The 22,511-nt window shown below is 36.1% G+C and overlaps 1 protein-coding gene and 1 long non-coding RNA gene across 3 annotated transcripts in view; both read left to right on the plus strand.

Moving 5' to 3' along the window:
• Positions 1–22,511, plus strand: part of LOC128214623 (cytochrome P450 3A29-like) — a 61,576-nt gene that overhangs the window by 35,062 nt on the left and 4,003 nt on the right. The window contains exons 1-9 of one of the 2 annotated variants that reach the window (XM_052921191.1): positions 12,577–12,751; positions 18,282–18,381; positions 18,561–18,613; positions 19,549–19,645; positions 20,342–20,464; positions 20,679–20,767; positions 20,996–21,144; positions 21,514–21,644; positions 22,078–22,156. In XM_052921191.1, coding sequence (XP_052777151.1) covers positions 12,675–12,751; positions 18,282–18,381; positions 18,561–18,613; positions 19,549–19,645; positions 20,342–20,464; positions 20,679–20,767; positions 20,996–21,144; positions 21,514–21,644; positions 22,078–22,156 — 898 coding nt within the window. In that variant the 5' untranslated portion in view covers positions 12,577–12,674. Of the gene's footprint in view, positions 1–12,576; positions 12,752–18,281; positions 18,382–18,560; positions 18,614–19,548; positions 19,646–20,341; positions 20,465–20,678; positions 20,768–20,995; positions 21,145–21,513; positions 21,645–22,077; positions 22,157–22,511 lie in introns of those variants that run through there. The other variant, XM_052921190.1, reaches the window with a different exon arrangement.
• Positions 13,512–15,607, plus strand: LOC128214631 (uncharacterized). The gene is made up of 3 exons (XR_008257949.1): positions 13,512–13,607; positions 14,147–14,218; positions 14,894–15,607. It is a non-coding gene; the product is annotated as an uncharacterized LOC128214631 (long non-coding RNA).

The following is a 22,511-nucleotide window of genomic DNA, read 5'->3' on the forward strand; positions in this document are numbered from 1 at the left end:
CATTTGATAAACTACAGTGCTTTAGAATGTGTCCCCGAGCTATGACTACCTGTATAAAGATATATGGTCATTTGATAAACTACAGTGCTTTAGAACGTGTCCACCAGCTATGATCACCTGTATAAAGATATATGGTCATTTGATAAACTACAGTGCTTTAGAACGTGTCCCCCAGCTATGACCACCAGTATAAAGATATATGGTCATTTGATAAACTACAGTGCTTTAGAACGTGTCCCCCAGCTATGACCACCAGTATAAAGACATATGGTCATTTGATAAACTACAGTGCTTTAGAACGTGTCCCCCAGCTATGACCACCAGTATAAAGATATATGGTCAACTGTTAAACTACAGTGCTTTAGAACGTGTCCCCCAGCTATGACCACCAGCATAGAGATATATGGTCATTTGATAAACTACAGTGCTTTTGAACGTGTTCCAAAGCAATGATTGCTACAGTCATATGATTTACAGTCAAAATACTTCAAAACGTAATGGATGTCTTAAATTTCAGTGTCAAAGTTGGATGCTTTTCATGATGAACATAAATAAAGGATTGATAGGTATTAAAATTAAAGGCATGGACCTTTGTTTACACCTTCTAAAATACTAGGCACAATAATGTGATTATAGGGAACTTTCGCCTATTCAAAAACCGTTAAAGACTCAGAAGCAGCTGTTTATATGGAGTACTAAAATACTAAATTATACTGTATTAGCTAAATCTAAATCAAAGATAAATCTAAATCAAAGATAAAGTACAGTGTAGATCTTCCTTTATTTAATTGTTTGATTTACCCAAATTATTTCATAAAATAATCATGGGAAAATGTGGCAACTACTTACATTATTATTTTATATAAACACAATCAAAATTGAGTTCATTTTGACAAGAGAAATTTATGATAAACATTGTCAACCTTAAAACATTGTCAACCTTAATACTTTGCTGCAAAGGCAAATTTTTCTATTTACACAAATATCCATGACGTAAATAGACCATCCAAGCACCTGCTGAAATCCGTACTGTCGTTTATCTGGCAATACTACAATCCGTACTGTACCTTAGGCTAACCCCTTCCGTGAGTCACCTAAAAATAATTGGCTGTGAAATCAGCAAAGAAGTACATCAAAACAAGAAAAAGCCAAACTTACCGGCGACACAATCGTAACAACTATAAAATGTGAAGACAGTGTCAAACTCTTGGGTGTCACAATAGACTTCAAACTTAAATTTGATGTCCATATTTCAAGCATTTGCAAGAAAGCCTCAAGACAGCTTAATGTTTTAAAGCGAAAAGGTCATAACCTTTGTAAACTAGGAAAATTAAACATATATTACTCATTTATCCTATCAAGTTTCAATTTCTGTCCAATTACTTGGCATTTTTGTGGCGAGGTGCATACTAAGAAGCTTGAAAAAGTACAAGAACGAGCCCTCAGATTCATATGCAATGATTACACATCTGATTACCCAACACTTTTATCTAAATCAATGTTGCCAACTCTCAAGCTTACATTGTAGAAGGTTAAGGTCCATTGCTATAGAAACCCATAAAATTATCCACAAGCAGGGTCCAATGTATCTACATGACTTAGTGGTAATAAAAGAACATTCCTTTAACTTTATACATAAGATGATGCCTGCTATCCCAACTGTAAGAACTACAACATATGGGTGCAATTCTTTCCGCTCCGGTGCCCCTAAACTCTGGAACTCCCTTCCACAACATTTTAGGGAAGAAACTAATTTTAATCATTTCAAGAGTTTAGTCCGGGCATGGAGCGGAGATAACTGCAAATGCTCATTTTGCATATAAGAATGCTGTCATATAACATGCTGTAAAATGTCTTAATCAAAGATATGTTGGATGGGACCTCGCGAGCTTAGACTGCCTAGGCAGCTGGTCTCTTTCAATGTGTCTTTGTTTTAAATCATGTTAATTAATTGTGACTTCTTTTGTTTTATTTCCCATGCTAAATGCATTGTCGTATTACCTTGCGATTCGTATTTTCAAGTGTACATACTGAATATTATTATTTGCATGAACTGATGTGTGTGATATATTAGTTACATAAATTATGCTATTTATTTATAATGTCGGTCAAAAGCTATTCATAGCTTATGTTAAACTGTTGATGATAGTATCCGACAATAAATAAATATTGACTTGACTTGACTTGACTTGACTTGAACAACTCGGCCATCTCCAGCAAGCTTCGAGATAGACCTCGTAAATAGTAGTAAGGATATACGAAAGTGCGATGCGGCTGCCGGCGATTAACACCGTTTTCAATCCGCGTAAAGAAGGCCCATTATAACAAAAAGGAAATGGATTGTGTTAAATTAAATGTGCTTGTTTAAGAGAAAATATTTATTATAACCTCAAAGAATGTTCGTTTTATGAATATTTAGATGTTTCCTTATACATGAAGCACTCTGTTTCCTCTAGAAAAATCGTGAGCACACAGAAAATGTACTTGACAGTCATTGAAATGATCATACGGTTCTTGGCATGCATGAATCATTACATCGGTTTAAATGCATGCATGAACTAAATGTCAACATTTTCTCAACGGTTATAGAAATACCCTATAAAATGTAAGTTTTAAGTCATACTTTGCCGTGTTATTTTTCACACCATGCCTTGCCACTGCGGGGCCACATGAAAGGTAAAAACACGGCCCACTTCCCCGGGTTAACCCCAGTATTCCTCCGGACCTGGGGTGGGGGGCGTTACAATTGACTGGTGCACTGAGTTGACAGAACTTGTCTTAAAATTGTATTTGTTCAAGGCAGATCATGCGTCACTTTACCTCCTAGGCTGTGGATAAAACCCACTCATTAGAAGTTTCTTTACACATTATATTTGTCTTAATCTATAATTATTAGTCTCAATATCTTTGAGTAAATTGTCATTTTTTATTAAAAACAACAACACCAAAAGAGTAACTGATAAGATACTCAACCGATTTATTTTTTTGTAAATAAAAGCCTTAAACAAATATTTAGCCAGGTTACTAAGCTTTTCAGCAATGTATACCAGACTTTTTTCAATAATACTTAATATATTTTGAATAATTAGCCTTTAGACCACTCCACCAAATGACTCTTTTATGTCCAACTCCATAAAATGCAAACAAGAATAATTACAGTTTGTATCAACATGTCTCTTAATTTTATTTTTAATATTAGTCAAGTAATAACAGAGCCATCAGTATGCAATCCAATATAAAATTAATGATAAATTAGATTTTGCTCCCATTTTTAATTTCATTTCTGTGCCAAGCCCTTTTAAGTGCATTGAGTCTTTTAGGAGACTTCACAATATTTCTGGCGTTTAATCCCCATATATGGCTTTAAGCTGCCATACAAATTTAAGTCTTCATTACAAAAAATACTGTATGTCCCCACTTTAACCATAAACACACAATGAGAGGACTATTTAAAGCATTACCATGTGTCAGAATTATAGATCTTTCTTTGCATTTTATTTGTCTAAATGTATTACCGGTCTCTTTAGCAATATCCTTGTGCCTCATTGAGTACTTGGCTTGACAGTTTGGTTTTTAATACATTGTTTGGAATGTTTTATTTGTACACAACAATGATGATGATGATGATGATGATGATGATGATGATGACACTATGCTATGCCAAAACCTCAACACATTTTCTTCAAACAAAAAAGGTCAGTCAATCAGAATAACTTTTATTACATCATTTGAGAAAATAAACTCATACAGTCAACGAAATAAACATGCATCTGTAAAATCACAAGTCATGTTATGTGTTCGTTAAATTTAACTTAATAAAGAAAATAAATATTGGTTGCAGTAAGCAATGCGCATCACTTCTAATAAACATTCCAACAGACTGAAAAATAAATCAACACAAATGGAAAAACTTTACAATATGGCATTTGCAAGGATGTGCCCTATTAACGGATTTTCTGAAGTCTTAAAAATTGAACTGAACAGAATAGTTCTCCTTTATTTCGGTCTGTTGATGCCATCTGTTTCTGTTTTTGTAGTTATCTTCCCTCCATAATATAGGAAAACCACTTTAAGCGTAGATAAATCCTTTACCATATTACCCTTTTAAAATATATGTTCGGATTTATTTAATAATCACGGACCAACAGATGACTTTTATGACAAGATGTTCCACTGAACGCTTAATTTCCATCTTGCACTCATTTTTCCAAGGTAGGCGTTGCAGTTGGGTTAGATGATTTCCATGCATTGCAGGTCAATCCTCATACAATGGCATTTTTGATTACATTCGGGTTACATTCGGATTCCAGTGCCTGAAATAGAAAACAGAAAATACAACAATAATAGGAATTATATTTTCAGAACAATTATTTTAAAAGCCTGTACAACAACAGAAAAGTATTCACAAAACATTAAGTGCAACACCAATTTAAAGCTGCATCCTCACAGTTTTACTGTTCTGACACCCTTTTTTATCTTTATACGAGCCAATTGGCAATTATTGTGCAAATGTATGAAAACCAGTGATATAAGACTGCTGACATAATATCAGATCACAGTCTTTCATATACAAGTTTGAAAATTTGGTAAAAATTCCTCCAAATAGTCATATAAGGTCACACATAATAGAACAGATTTCAATTGTTTGGAAAATATTTTTTTGCTATTGCTTTAAGCCATATACATTAATTAATTATATGCGTAAATTTAATTTAATTACTCCTTTGGGCTTTTGAAGAATGACCCAAAAGAACTGTCAATCTGTGAGAGAGCAGCTTTTAGCTCTGGACTACTGGTAAATTAAAAAGCATGAAATGAAATTGTTATCATGTTTAAATTCATCTACAATGTTGATATTATAATACTGTCAATACCTGTTGGTTAATTGTACAAACATGCAGGTACTTTTGGGCTTAAACCAATAGGATACTTGACTGTTAAATTATTGTCCGAATTTCGAAAATAGCACAACCATTACCTCATCTGCCTTTTTTCATTAAAAGAAGCCATGAATCAGAGTCTGCTGCACCCCTGGTACCATACTCTTCTCTGAAAATGACAATATATTTAAAATTTAAATGTCTGCATTTCATTGGCACAGTAAAAATGTCAGCATTTTTCAATGTTTCTGCATCACCACCACTGGTGGATATCATATAATTTAGTCTTGACAGAAATGTGTGCTGGTTTATGCGTTCAAACTCATTTTGTTAAACCAATAGAATGAAGTACTAATTTATTTAGAGAACTATATTAGTGAACAGGGCCGAGGCATTCAATTGTGCCATTACATTAAGTTGTTCGATACCAACACTCAAGGACATATAAACCATACATCCTTGGTTAAAAGAATGTAAGTTTTAATTATAAAAAAATAAAGTTAATGATATGAAATGTATGAGATAAATACACTGAGAAAGAAAGTCTAACCTATTATCGATCTAAGTAAAGTCAGATTCAGGCTTATTTGTTATTTAAAAAAATCAAATAGAGTATTTGTTTTCTTAATTTTTGCCACTGATCACTGGAGCTTCAAAATTGTTATTTACTACAGTATATAAGAATCTGTCAAATGAAAGAAGACTTTACCCCACCCACTAAGAATTAATGACATTTCCAATTAGTTTCTCATTAGAGCTCTTTTAAAACTATTTTTATATTTTATTAAAATACAATAAGTATAAAAATAACACATACACACAAATAAGTGGTAAAAGTTTGCTCCTCATTCTGTCTTTGGACTAACATATCTCTTGGTTGTTTGAACATCTTCTTGGTCGGCCATGATGGACTATTTTCTTACGACCCGTATTATATCCGATGCCATATCTTGATACTAGCCGAGGAGTTCCGATTGCCGGCGACACTGTAAAACTTTCGTTTTACACTTTCAATTTCCAACCCCGTTGGAAATTTAGCGTATCTGTTTAACAGTCCTGCAAGGATAACAGATACGGCATGAATTGCCTAGCCGACAGCCGACCTGGACACGCCATGAGCCTGTGCAATTACGATGTGATGCGCTCCGGTTGCAAAAAACTGAAGGCAGCCAAATACCGTCAGGAGAGGGGGGAGCGGGTTGCTCCTCATCGTCACTGTACCGATCGTTGGCTCCACGATTCCAACTAATATCATGATTGAGTCCGGAAAAAAATCTATATACATCTAAAATCTCTAAAGGGTTGTTTCTGTCGGTAAATACACGCGGTCGACGAGGCAACCTAAATCTACGATACCGGTAATATCTGTCAAGTTGTCTGTCCGCCATGACAGTTGAGATTTACTTCACGTGAGACACCTACGTAGTTGACTCACGTTTTCAGACTCAGTCTCAATGATTTGAGTCAGAGTCTGAGTCTCTTTGTAAACACCGTTAAAAATGGAGTCTGTAATAAGTGAGTGTGAGTCCAGACTCAGACTTGAGACCGTTCGTAATCACGGCCCCAGGTCATGTCTGCTTCAATTTATTTGTATCTAAACATGCATACTCATAACAAAAGAAAATACACATGTGAACAATACTATAAAAGGCAAGTTCGCAGAATAATCTTTCAGAAAAGAAAAACACACAGCTGGCTGTTGACAATGTTATTACATCTCTCATATTAAAATAAACAGTCAGACATACTCTAGCGAAGTAAAAGAGAAATGCATCGCCACTTAAAAATTTAAACTCTTGGTGTCAAATGCTATCTGATAATTGAGCGTTAACCGTACAGTGTTTATCAAACACAATTTTCCATGCTTACTTCCCCTAGTTATGATTACGCCTGTAACGTTATTGGCTATTTATAACTTGTTAATGTGCTAAACGGTACACCCTGTATTTTTGTATTATAAATGTGGTAAGCATCGGTGACGCAATAAAAGATGAAGTCTCAATAGCATTGATATTGTTACATGGTGTCAGAAACCAGGAAACATCCGCGTCCACAACCATAAATAATCGTTAAAAACAGGTGAAACATGGCAATGAACATTCCATTTGACCATCCCAGGCTGGATTGGGGTGCGCGTGACCTGTATAGCGAATTTCAGCGGTTTAAACAACACGTAGAATTTACGTGTCAGGGCCCTCTCGCCGGGACGGAAAAGAAAGTCCTCGCCGGCTGGGTAGGCATGTGGATCGGCCAGGAAGGTAGGGAGAAAAGGATGACAATACTAAGATCCTTAATAAGTTTGAGGAATACGTGGGCCCGAAGAAAAACAAAAGGATCGCACGTTTCAAGGCTCAACAAAGGAAACAAAAGGAAGGTGAGCCGTTTGACTCTTACATAAAATACCTGAAATTACTTGTGATGGATTGTGAATATACAGATTCGAGTGACATTCTAATCGATCTCATAATAAACGGTGTCAGGCAACCCAAAGTGCAAGAACGATTGTTAAACAAAGGCAAAGACTTGACTCTCAATGATGCCATTGACATTGGACAGCAATTTGAACTCGCACAGACACAACTCAAACTCATGCGTGGGGAAGAGGTTCTCCAGGTCAAATCCAAGACCCACAGTCCAAAACTAAAGTTTAAATCCAAGGCCAAGCCTTGGACCAAAGGGAAACCATCAGCCAACCAACCAAATAAATTCAACTGCACTAGGTGTGGCAAGCTGCATGAGACGGGCAGTTGTCCTGCTAAGGGTACTACATGTAGTTACTGTCACCTGCAATACCATTGGGCAAAAGTATGTAGAAAAAGACTTGGGCAGAAAAAGTGTATGTGGTACAAGGTACAGATTCCGATCACGACACAGATTCTGATCACGACACGGAAGACGCACTGCACATAGACGTATGTACTGACGTATGCACCGCCGTAATCAGTGACAAATGGGACACAGAGCTAGTGAACCAAGGTAAAAACATACAATTTAAAATAGACACTGGTGCAAAATGCAACATTATAACCAAAAATTAGGGATGCAAACGAATGGCAAAATTGATATTCGAATATTCGTTAATTCTTTCGATCGAATATTCGAATATTCGATTACCAATATGAATGTATAAGAAATGTAGTAAACAACTTTCATTTTAACCCTTCTTCGTTGTAGCCGGTATACGCGAAGGACCCTGATTTTTCCAAACATTGGCAATGAAATTCCCCATTTACAAAAATATCGAACAAAAGCAATAGCCACTGAAAAAGGCGAAGATCGTAAATGCCTGGTTGAATGTCATGATGCACCAACGGGTCGTTCTGTAGGACGAGCGGCCTCGTTCTGAGATTGACATCTACTAAATATAACTATGAAAACACCAAACCTACTCGGAAATTAGATAAATAATAAAACGAAAATAACCCTGAATTTTGACCCATCTATTGTATAACAATCACCTAAATTGCTTTTCTATGCAGTTACATTTCAAAGCACGAATGTTATATCGAAACATGGAAAAGAGCATATAACTAGCACATGTCATCCATATCATTACGGCGATTTGAGCAATACTGCACAGCTTAATTGACAGCCATGACACCACTTTGGTTGCCGATTCCGTTTATTATCCAATAATGGTCATTAGAATTTACCGAAAATAATTGAAAGTCGTTTGATGCCACTTGTCTTATAGCCAGTTTTTTGTAAAATTACGGGTACTGTTTATATTCTCCGACTATGTGTCCCTAATTAACATATGACGCGTGTACCGGTATAGTGTCATCACGTCACGCCTCTGGCATTTAGGGGCCAATCGTTGTAAAAACAAGACATGCTAATATATACAACAGCACAGATGTAAGAAAAAGGTTTATTATTATATTTACCAAACAAAAAGCATCGAATATTCGAATACCAATTTTGTTATTCGAATATTAAACGTTCGATCGAATATTCGAATATTCGTTTGCATCCCTACCAAAAATGCACTCAATGACCTGCCAGTCAAACCTATGCTGGGCAGATCAGCAAGAACATTAAAGTCGTTTACCAACCACATTATCAAACCAGTTGGAACAGCAGACATGCAAGTGCGTCACAAAGGAGCCAGGCACCAGATTCAATTTGAAGTCGTTGACATTAACAATGAAAATATTCTAAGTGGAAACACGGCTGAACAAATAGGCTTAATACAACGTACTCTAGGAAGTCATGAAATTCAGGTTCCGCAACCTGATCATGAACTATTTCGCGAGTTTCCCGAACTTGTCAAAACAACAGGTACTTTACCAGGGGAATATAGTATTGAGATTGACGAATCAATCTCAGGAGTTGTGCATCCGGTGCGCAAACTTCCGGCTGCGATTAAGCCAAAAGCCATAGAGGCACTACGCGAAATGGAGCAAAACGAGTACATCACGCGAGTGGACGAGCCTACAGAATGGGTAAGCTCAATGGTAGTTTCGCTCAGAAAGGACAAAGGCAGGATTTGCTTGGATCCTAAAGATCTTAACAAAGCGGTAAAACGCGCCCATCACCCTATGAAAACAGTTGAGGAAGTGGTACAAAACATTCCAGGCGCAAAAGTGTTTACGGTGCTCGACGCGAAATCTGGCTTCATGCAAATTAAGCTCGACCAGAAGTCCTCTTACCTAACGACTTTCAACACACCTTTAGGCAGATTCCGATGGTTACGTTTACCATTCGGTATCAAGTGTGCTCCAGAAATATATCAGAAAATCATGGATCAGATGATTACGGGAATCGATGGAGCTTTCGCGATTATAGATGACATACTCATAGCGGGAAAAGATGTAACAGAGCATGACAGAATACTTAAGGAAGTAGTGTCTAGAGCGACGAGCTACAACCTTAAACTCAATTTCAATAAATGCTTGGTCCATCAACCGTCCGTTCGGTACATGGGTCATCTTGTGACGGAGCATGGGCTGATGGCGGATCAAGACAAAGTGTTCGCGATTGTCAATATGCCCGCGCCAACAGACAAAGAAGGAGTCCGAAGACTTCTCGGTCTAGTGCAGTATCTCGCGAAATTCATACCGAACATGAGTGAAGTTGACGCCCCAATCAGAACGCTACTCAAAAGTGACATTGAGTTTGAGTGGGGGCATACACAAGAAAAGAGCTTCGAAAAGCTCAAAAAGCTTTGCAGCTCACCACCGGTACTTGCGTACTATGACGTCAGCAAAGATGTTCAAATCGAGTGCGATGCCAGCAAAAATGGGCTCGGAGCCGTCATAATGCAGAGTGACAAAGTAATCGCGTACGCTTCGCGAGCTCTAACAGAGACAGAGCAACGGTATGCGCAAATCGAAAAAGAGATGTTGTCGATCGTTTATAGTTGTCAAAAGTTTCACAGTTACATCTTTGGCAAATCGGTGACAGTGTACAATGATCACAAACCACTGGAACAATTATTTGCCAAACCACTACTCGCGGCACCCATGCGTATCCAGAAAATGATGCTACGCCTACAGTGGTACTACATTGATGTGAAATACCGCAAAGGAAAGAAAATGCATGTGTCGGACGCGCTATCAAGAGCATTTCCAAACGCGAACGCGAAAGACAGTGACATTGCTGAAATGATTCAGTTGATATCGGTTAGCCCTGCAAAATACTCAGAAATCAAACGGGCCACGAAGGAGGAACTCGGAATCCTTCATGACATTATAGTGAAAGGCTGGCCCGATACGCGATCTGAAACGCCGTTTGAAACGAAACCGTACTGGGACTCGAGGGATCAGCTATCCGTGCTGGACAGTATCGTTTACAAGGGACTACGAATCGTCATCCCGTCAAGTCTACGCGACAACATGTTGAGGCTCGTACACAAAACTCACCTCGGGCTCGGTAAAAGCAAGCAGAGAGCTCGTGAAGTTATGTACTGGCCAGGGATGAACAGTGACATTGACACTATGGTAAGCAACTGCGCAGTGTGCGCAGAACAACAGAATCAGCAACCAACAGAGCCACTGAAGCCGACGCTGACGCCAGATCTGCCATACGACATGGTCGGTTGTGACGTTTTTCAGTTTCGGTCAGAGAACTACTTGGTAATTGTTGACTATTATTCTAAGTACATTGACACAGAAAAGCTAGAATCGGAGACAACTTCAGATATAACCAGTGCACTCCTGAAAGTGTTCAGCTCACACGGTATTCCGAACACTCTCAGATCTGACAACGGACCGCAATTTAGTTCGTCAGAGTTCAAGACTTTCTGTGAGGAGCACGGAATCATTCATCAAACTTCCAGCCCACACTTTCAAAGCTCGAACGGGGAAGCCGAAAGAGCTGTACAGACTGTGAAACGCCTGTGGAGCAAGACTCTGAACAAAAACTTGGCTCTGCTGGACTACAGGGCAACCCCTCTGGATGGAGTGAATCTATCACTAGCACAGCTTCTTATGGGAAGGAGGCCCAGAAACTTGTTACCTGCCTCCAAAGCAGTGCTTAAGCCAAGCTCAGTTGATCCTAATACAGTTAAAACGCATTTAGATCACCAAAAACAACGCCAAAAGCTGTATTACGACCAGCGCAGAGGGGCAAAAGAACTCGTGCTTCTCCAAAATGGACAAAATGTGAGAATAAGTCCAAATCCAAACTCACAAAACCCAGGAAAGTGGACACCAGGTATTGTCGTAGAAAAACACGACAAGCCCAGATCTTTCGTAGTGCAGAGTGGAAACCGCCTGTACCGACGTAACCGAAAACACCTACGAATGGCTACTGAAGGTGCAAACAACACGGCACAGTGGTCCGGACCAGACGACACACCAACGCAGACAACTGCGGAAACGCCATCTTTTGCTCCGAACAGCCCAGCGCCAAATCCCAAAGTGCCAGACAAACCAACGTGTACTAGTGAATACCGTACCCGCTCTGGCAGATCAGTGAACAAACCTCAAAAGCTTGATTTATAGGCAAACACCTATACTATGGTGTTCTAAGAATCTAACAACTTGTTTGGTTTAGTGTATCTTAGTTTCTTTATGCATAGAAATCATGTTACAGTAATAATGATTTATTTTGAGAAAATAAACCTTTATTACAGTGACATTGCTTCAGGCAAAGTTGATATTTCAACAGCATTGTGTCATTAATGTGCCAGTCAGGTCTAATAATTACATCCTGTTAGATCACACAAGTGTCATAGTGTTAAGGGGCAGAATAATTCCCAGTGTGACACAAAGTTAGATTTACATATGTTTAATTACTTTTTAGTTTAAAAAAAAATGAGGCAAAGAAAGACAAAAACTTATTACAGATCATTTGAGACATTTAGCAAAAAGAGTTGCTTCCCTTAGACTAGCATATTACCATACATCTACAGTGAAATCAAATAGACAATGCTTGCAAAGCAAAAGTTGAACATTCACGTGTGTATCATTTAGAAAATTTGAGACACTTACTAATACTAGCTTTTGTTAAAGAAACCTAAATGTAAAGTTGCATCTAGTCAGTTAACTTAGTCAAATTCAAATATATATGTCATACCATCTAGTCATACTTGATAATGCTTATAGCCAGTTTCTACATTTCTTATTTGTAAAGAAAGAGGGATGTAACGTTATTGGCTATTTATAACTTGTTAATGTGCTAAACGGTACACCCTGTATTTTTGTATTATAAATGTGGTAAGCATCGGTGACGCAATAAAAGATAAAGTCTCAATAGCATTGATATTGTTACAACGCCTCTCACCGCTAGCAAAACAAACATGATCTAGATAATGACCGCCCTTGAAACTTTGCCGAAATAAAAGACGGAATGGAGATTTTGGCGTTCAATACCGTTTTTTGGAATATTATAAAAACCTTACTTATACTGTTTCTGTTTTCCATTCTGTAAGTAGTTGTTTTGTTATTACTGAAAATTGAGACGATTTGATCACATACATTTACATATATTTAGATTTTATAAAACGATGATCGAGAGTTTTTCCGGTTGACATTTGAGAAGAAAAAGACACATTTGTAGACTTGAATCGAACTACCAAATTAATCATTTATATGGGACAACATCTTAATATGAATTCATTTTTGTCCAATCAGGTTGGTTAATCACACTTAGTAACATAACCTTTTTCATGTAGAACGTCAGCTCAAATCTAAAGGATGATTAAGATATGCCTATGTAAAATCCATAATCTTGTTCAGCCACTTAGAACTGAGTTTAACCTATATGGTGGCAGGATTGAAAACAAATACTGTTTCGGTAGGATATAATAATCAGTTCACATTAAACGAAGACGCCTTCTATGGGATGTCATACCAATATACTGATCTTTATATAAATAATTAATTGGTTATAATTATGTTTAAATCAATATGCACCAATCTTTTCAGGGGTGTAACTTTGTAGTAACCTAGAGTAATCTGTCATCATTACTTTTAAAGTATAGATTTAATAATTGGATATATTATTTAATATTTTAGTTAGTTATTATCAGAAATTCAGTCTAGAAATGTCCATCTACGTCAGCGCGAGTTACCCCGGAAGTAAATGTCGAACATTGCTATTGATTTTACATGATAACTTTCAACCGGAACTCCTTGGCTAGTATCAAGATATGGCCTCGGATATAATACGGGTCGTAAGATAATAGTCCATCATGGCCGACCAAGAAGATGTTCAAACAACCAAGAGATATGTTAGACCAAAGACAGAATGAGGAGCGTAACTTTTACCACCTATTTGTGTGTAAGTGTTATTTCTATTCTTATTGTATTTTATTAAAATATAAAAATGGTTTTAAAAGAGCCCTAATGAGAAACTAAATGGAAATGTCATTAATTCTTAGTGGGTGGGGTAAAGTCTTCTTCCATTTGACAGATTCTAAGATATACATTTCATTTCATTAACTTGATTTTTTTTATTATTAAAATTTACATTATTTTAACCAAGGATGTACAGTACAGTATGGTTTATATGTCCGTGAGTGTTGGTATCGAACAGCTTTATGTAATGGCACAATTGATGCCTGTTCACTAATATAGCTCTCTAAATAAATTAGATCTTCATTCAAGTGGTTTAGCAAAATGAGTTTGAACGCATAAACCAGAACACATTTCTTTCAAGCTGGGAGTATGATTACTTTTATTGGTCCCAGTTTCAACTTTATGGTTAAATTCTATGATATACACCGGTGGTGGTGATCCAGAAACATTGAAAAATGCTTACATTTTTACTGTGCCAATGAAATGCAGACATTTAAATTTAAATCTTATTTTTATTTTCAGAGAGCAGTATGGTACCAGCGGTGCAGCTGACTCTGAATTCATGGCTTGTTCTAATGAAAAAAGGCGGATGAGGTTATGGCTATTTAAAAATTGGAACAATAATTTACCAATCAAGTATCCTGTTGGTTTAAGCCCAAACGTACCTGCATGTTTGTAGAATTAATCAACAATGATTGATAGTATAAATATTATTAAAATATCAACATTGTAGTGTAATTTAAACATGATAACAATTTCATTTCATATTCATAAATTTACCAGTAGTCCAGAGCTAAAAGCTGCTCTCTCACAGATTGACAGTTCTTTTTGGTCATTCTTCAAAAGCCCTCCATTGATATCAAAGGAGTAATAAAATTAAATGTACAAATATATATGGCTTAAGGCAATTGCAACAAATTATTTTCCAAACAATTGAAATCTGTTCTATTATGTGTGACCTTATATGACTAAATAGAAGGCATTTATACCAAATTTTCAATCTTGAATATGAAAGACTGTGATCTGATATTATGTCAGCAGTCTAATATCACTGGTTTCCATACATTTGCACTATAATTGACAATTGGCTTGTTAAAAGACAAAAATAAAAAGGTGGCAGAACAGTAAAACTGTGAGGATGCAGCATTAATTTGGTGTTGCACTTAATATTTTGTGAATACTTTTCTGTTGTTGTACAGGCTTTTAAAATAATTGATCTGAAAATATAATTCCTATTATTTCTGTTGTATTTTATGTTTTCTATTTCAGGCACTGGAATCCGAATGAAATCAAAAATGCCATTGTAAGAGGATTGACCTGTAATGCATGGATATCATCTAACGCAACTGCAACGCTGACCTTGGGGAAATGAGTGCAAGATGGAAACAAAGCGTTCAGTGAAACATCTTGTCATCTCAAATATTTGATGACTCAATACTGATGTGAAGTTGCTGATAAAAGTCATCTGTTGGCCCGTGATTATTAGATAAACCCACTACGCTTAAAGTGGTTTTCCTATATGAAGGAGGGAAGATAACTACAAAAACAGAAACAGATGACATTGGCAGACCAAATAAAGGAGAACTATTTTGTTCAGTTAAATTTTTAAGACTTTAGAAAAGCCTTTAATAGTGCACATCCTTGCAAATGCCATATTGAAAACTGGGCTCTTTAAAAAGGTGAAAGTGGTCTCGAGGATAAGCCTCACATCCAAGGTTGTGGGTTCAAGCCCCTCCAAGATACTTTCTCATGACCTCAGGAAAAGGATGTCCGTACTTGTTTCCACTTTGGCAACAGACTTAAGAGTGCTTCTGTAAGCTTCCAGCTTGCATAACAATCTGATTAGGCATAAAGTAAGATATTAGCTGAATTGCAAACAGTTTTTCCATTTGTGTTGATTTGCTTTTTAGTCTGTTGAATGTTTATTAGAAGTGATGAGCATTGCTTACTACAACCAATATTTATTTTCTTTATTAAGTTGAATTTAACGAACACATAAAATGACTTGTGATTTTACAGATGCATGTTTATTTTGTTGATTGTATGAGTTTATTTTCTCAAATGATGTAATAAAAGTTATTCTGAATGTCCTTTTTTGTTTGAAGAAAATGTATTGAGGCTTTGGCATAGCGTAGTCTCATCATCATCATCAACATTGTTGTGTGCAAATAAAATATTCAAAACAATGTATTCAAAACCAAACCGTCAAGCCAAGTACTCAAAGAGGCACAAGGATATTGCCAAAGAGACCGGTAATATATTTAGACAAATAAAATGCATAGAAAGATCTATACCTCTGACACATGGTAATGCTTTACTCCTCTCATTGTGTGTTTATGGTTAAGACTGAGACTTACAGTATCTTTTATAATGAAGACTTAAATTTGTACGGCAACTTAAAGCCATATATATATATATATATATATATATATATATATATATATATATATATATATATATATATATATATATATATATATATATGGGGATTAAATGCCAGAAAGATTGTGAAGTCTCCCAAAATACTCAATGCACTTAAAAGGGCTTGGCACAGAAATGAAAGTAAAAATGGGAGCAAAAACTAAATTATCATTGGATTGCATACAGATGGCTCTAATATTAAAAATAAAATTAAGGGACATGTTGATCAAAATTGTAATTATTCTTGTTTGCATTTTATGGAGTTGGACATTTAAGATTCATTGTTTGAAGAGTGATCTAAAGGCTAATTATTCGAAATAGATTAAGTATTAATGAAAAAAGGTCTGGTATACATTGCTGAAAAGCTTAGTAACAAGGCTAAATATTTGTTAAAAAAAATCAATGGAGTATCTTATCAGTTACTGTTTTGGTGTTGTTATTTTTAATAAAAATGACAATTTACTCAAAGATATTGAGACTTATAATAATTGATTACGACAAATAGAATGTGTAAAGAAACTTTTAATGAGTGGGTTTCTCCAAAGCCTAGGAGGTAAAGTGAAGCATGACCTGCCGTGACCAAATACTATTTGAAGACAAGTTCCGTTAACTTAGTGCACCAGTCAATTGTATCCCCCCCCGACCCCAGGTCCGGGGGTATTCTGGGGTTAAACGAGGAAATGGGCCGTGTTTTTACCTATCAGGTGGCCCTGCAGTGCTGGGTGAATGCGATGGTTTTGTCTTCACTTAAAATATAGAGGGGAATGGGCCTTAACTAGAGTTCCTGGGGTGTGGGGGCATTTTGCAGGGATTTTACCATTTTATCATCCGCGCTTGGCGGGGATTTTAGCCGGGGTTGGCTATACTGTTAGTCAAAGTCCCCGCTATTCCCCGGACGGGGGGGGGGCGTGGTTAGAATTGACTGGTGCATAGCCACATGACCGTTATATGGTACTACCAATTGAGCTAACTGGGTCGCTAGTCACCGCCCCACCACAACCCCACACTGGCCACAGAACTGTTTAGACAAAAACATTCCTTTTGCAGCCCAAACCCAATAATGCTGAAGTAAAGGCATGCGTGGCTATCAGCTGGTAAAGTTGACTGGGTGCCAAGCTCACACCCACCAACTACCCACAAAACTGCACAATGCAATCAATGATTTTACAGAATAGTAATGTTGTTAGAATGGCAAAGCATGGTGTGAAAAATAACACAAGCAAAGTATGACTTAAAACTTACATTTCATAGGGTAATCGTATAGCTGTTGAGAAAATGCTGACATTTAGCCCATGCATGCATTTAATCCGATGTAATGATTTATGCATGCCATGAACCGTATGATCATTTCAATGACTGTCAAGTACATTTTCTGTGTGCTCATGATTTTTCTAGAGGAAACAGAGTGCTTCGTGTATAAGGAAACATCTAACTATTCATAAAACGAACATTCTTTGAGGTTATAATAAATATTTTTCTTAAACAAGCACATTTAATTTAACACAATCCATTTCCTTGTTGTTACAATGGGCCTTCTTTACGCGGATTGAAAACGGTGTTAATCGCCGGTAGCCGCATCGCACTTTCGTATATCCTTACTACTATTTTCGAGGTCTATCTCGAAGCTTGCCGGAGATGGCCGAGTTGTTACGATTGGATAACTTTGTGTCAGTTTCTATTTTTGACTTATTGGAAATCAAATCACATGCTTTTGCATTAATAAATTCAAAAATTTATGGACACGCCCAGAAGTGGAATTAGGGTTACAAGGCAATGGTCCAAACTACAATGAACTATTAAAATAAACATAATCACTTCACATACACAAACGTAAGCACCAAAAACAAACTAACATGCTTAACACACACACAAAAACAACAACATAATCTTGTAAAAATTGCTTTACCGTTTAATAATTTGATTAACCACATTGGGACGGTCAGTGAAATAAGAGTTCACTAGAATATGGCGGCCATATATAAGTGAGTTTAAATCTTGGCGTAATCTTCCCTCCAGAAATTCCCTTTTACAATAATCCGGTACAAAAAATTGAGTCAAACTATAATCGGTTTTAGCTCTAGTTATATCAATAAAACATGTAATCCGGCCGTAATTCCTGTATATGTTGTCCCAGAATATTTGCCATATTAAACAACTTGACATTTGCATCCTCATACATATTACTCCAATGATAATGAAAGAACAATAATGCAGTTAATACAAACTATGTTTTCAGATATGATTGGGTCCAGATGTTCTTATGGAAGCGCAAATACAAGATCAAAGGTCCCTTCCCCGTTCCTGTATTTGGAAACTTGTTGACCTACATCATGGCCGTAAGCGGATTTTTATTTCGTTTTTTTTCCTTGGCTTGTATTGAATGTTAGTCACACAATCTTTAGTTAGCGAATATAAAATTTATTATAAAATGCAACAGGGTTTAAGCAAGCATTTTTGTCTGCCAAGTGAAGCCAGTATTATTAACATTAAATATTAGTGCATGTTAATATTACAGCCTGGTGCCGATCATCAGCGAAAACGGATTGAAAAGTATGGAGATGTTTTCGGGTAAGTGCAATTATCGCAGTTATTCTTCGACGGGGCATGTTTATTTGATGGTGTCATTGTCCTTAACCATACTGTATCCTTCTCAAAATGCCGACCTTTTTATATACATTTTTGGTTGGTCCTGTGAATGGTTTTTATATGTACCATCAAGCTTGTAACTCCAACAACTGATTTTTATTGCCATTGGGCATACATTGCAGAGGTGTTTTGGTTTTCAATTTATAGCCGACACATCAATACGAAAAATTAATGTTCAACATGAGCATATTGAGGTCAATAATAACCACCATATTACGTAGAGGCTCATACGAGTTATAGAAAAAGAATATTTTTTGTTACAGAAAAAATACTTTTGTTAACAGGCTACAATTTTGAAATACATTATTAATACAACAAATATCAGCTGTATCAGAGATTATAAAAAGTGCCAATCATCAGCGAAAACGGATTGAAAAGTATGCTACATCGTTTAGTTTTTGTTTTAGTTCCATTAGAAAAATCACTTTTAGTAATATTATTCATAATTGTATTTAAATATATTAATAAGTACAATATACAGCATAAATAACATATATTACAAGATAAAATGTATTGTTGAGCGTGATAATGGTGTTTGTAATGGTTCGCGCCTCCATATATGGATTTGATAACTGTATTACTATATATATTAATTGTTTCACGGTGTGATAAATGTGAGGTTTTATAATTTAAAGCTCTTTTTAACTCCAAGATGTTCCGTACGAATGCCCATTTTTAAAAATAGACAAAATAACCAATTTCAATGTGTTATGGTATATTTATAGATTTGAGCAATTTTATTTGATCCCTTTTGTGTTGGAATTTAAAATATAAGCATACTAACATAAATTAATCAATCTACCTTAAATATATTGATATGCATACACAGTATTATAATTTTATGTTATATTTTGTAGAGGACCCTCAGCCTCAGTGAAGGTCTTGAACGTTGCCAACATTGAGTTGCTGAAGAAAATCATGATCAAGGACCACGTTGAGTTCCAAAACCGATTTGTACGTTTTTACATAACGGACAGGGTGAAAATCACTTGGCGAGCAGAGCATATCATAACACATATGAATAGTTTTGTAAGGCTGTAAGTCTGTCAAAACAGGTCATAGTATCATGTACTGAGTGTTTCATCAGTTGTCGGAGAATGTTACCCATGTTGATGGATTTCGAACATTGTGCATTGTTTTCATGGCATAACATTACGCCCACGATGATATTGCACGCGGGAATGACTGATATGGTTAATAGTATTAAGATGCTAACTATAATAATAAACTACCAACAACAGGGCACAAATCCCTTCAATAGACTCACCTCTGATTGTTTTTGTTTAGCATGAGTTTAAGTTTGTGACGTCCGTCAAATGCTCCAGTCCAGTTTTTCATATTACATTATTAAATCTTATTTTTGATAACGAGGACGCGGTCTTACTCTAGCGGTCGAGATATGCTACAACAGCAATTTCTCGTGATATTGTAGGACTTTTGTTATATTTTCATTCTATTTAATAGAAAACAATATCTGCCTTGCAATATGTTGATGGCTATTGAGTTTCAATTTAACAATGTATTTCGTTCGTACTGTTTTATTGAAATTGAAGAATTAAAAGAACAGATATGTATGGTAATATTTTTACATTTTCCTTTCGACATAATTTGTCATGCAACTTGTCTTTCTTCAAATTATTTTGCCTCCAGGTTTTCCCAGGTGCATTCGATCCTCCACCTGCAGATAAAACATTGCTAACGATGGAAGATGAGGTGTGGAAACGCGTGAGAAGCATTATTACCCCAAGCTTCAGTGCCGGAAAACTGAAACAGGTAGTCCGATTCGTATCGTGGTTGATGACCAAGTTTTGTGCTTGTGTATTTTTGTTTGTTTGTTCAATTTTGTATATTTAATAATTGCATAGTAATGTGACAAGCAATTCCCTGTTGACAAAAAGTAATTATCACTAAAGAGACCATACTGTTTTTATATATGCAAATAAAATATGTGAAAATCAGTCGATGCGATAATATTTTGCATGTGTAGATGACCAAACAGATGAATTCCTGCGCTGAACTGCTCGTTGCTGGCCTTCTAGAAAAGGCAAACTCAAGGGCTGTCATAGATCCAAGAGTGTAAGTCCAATTTAATTACTTATAATTATAGAAAATGGTACTTGTGGTACCAATTCATATACACATTTTAGCTTGATGTGGCTTCATCAAAATGTCGTACTCGTGGTTCCAGCATTGAATATTCATATTAATATCATTAAAGGTCCTCTTTATTTAAATGTTTAATTTCACGTTATATTCAATTTGGTTTTATTTTCTGGATATGATAACTCATATCATCAATTGCAGACATTTTGGCTGCTACACCATGGACGTGATCGCCAGTAACGCTTTTGGAATAGTCACTAACGCCTTCAAAAACCCCGACGATCCGTTTATTTGGCACGCGAAAAAAATATTCTCTACGCCAGTCTTCAATCCAATTTTACTTTGCATATGTAAAAATATTTGTTTTAATACCTATAAGCATTAATTTTATACTAAGAAAACTTTCACTGTATGATAAGTGCTTATCAATTAATGCACGATATCTCTGTTTGTTTATTGAAGAACGATATGTTATGATTAAGGCATAGAAGAAAATAGTGCAAATAACTATTTGTTATATTCATATTTTACTAACTTAATTCGTATATATTGACGGAAATTACCATTTCAATGAATCAAAAAACTAAATATATCTATTTACCTGTATAGTTTTAGAAAATGGGCCGTTATTAATTGTCAGTTGCGTGTTGAACCACGGTACTGAATTCGTGTTGTATTCTGTGTTTTTCTGGGTTGTACTTATCATTTATATATTTCAGTTTTGTTCCCGCGCATTATGATTCCAATTACAAACCTGTTTAAGTATAGTGCTTACTACCCGCAAGATTCCATGGACTTTTTCCGTGACGTTTCAGCTAAAATCATTGAACAACGAAAACAAGATAATGACGTAAGTGACAGTTAAAATAGCTTACCTAAACAAATTGAGCTATCGATGTTTGTCTATGCAAGGGGTGCCTGAGGAATAAAAAAAAATTGCTGTCTAAATCCGACCCCTTGACCCCTTGAGCATAAAAGTATTTTAGTCATTATGCCACTCGTGGAATATAACGTTGGTTGCTTAGTTGATGAATTTTATTTCTATTCTCTGAAATAAAAACAAATCTTAAAACAATCAAGCCTGTAAGGTTATTTAACGATATTCAGAAAACAACAACAGCTGTTCTGGAAATCTTTTGCAGATGATGCATGTTGTTTTTGTCTCTTCGTTGGAAAACTCCATTTCCAATCCAACGCATGAGATATCCATACTCCCTATACAATATGTTTAACAGATACGTCCAAATAAATTATCATGCTGAAAATCTCTCTGTTTATTGTAGACAAGCCGTGTTGATTTACTCCAACTGATGCTTAATGCGGAACTTCAGGATGATGAAAACGAGAGCAAGATCACGAAAAGTACGCAAGTGAATTTGTTTTGTTTGCTCTTCAATTGTACGCCTTACTTAACATAGCATGTTGCTTTGATGGATTTGCTGTCCTGTTTAAATTATTAATTCGCATTCCTGTATATTATTCGGTGTCGGTAACATGGAAAACGAGTTGCACCTCAAATAAGAATGCTGCTCAAGTATGTACTATTGAGCTTAAGGTGTGGACCATTGTCGTCATTGAACAGACTTTTTAAAAAGCCTGCAGTGCCATTTATAAACCGTTCATTTATAAACCGTTTGTATGCTCAAATAGTTCGTGCTTTCAAATGTTGTATGGTAATCGCAGTGTTTAGCGCATTTGCTTCTCACAAAGGTATCAG

Source organism: Mya arenaria, chromosome 13, assembly GCF_026914265.1.
Source record: "Mya arenaria isolate MELC-2E11 chromosome 13, ASM2691426v1".
NCBI classification, from domain to species: Eukaryota; Metazoa; Mollusca; class Bivalvia; order Myida; family Myidae; genus Mya; species Mya arenaria.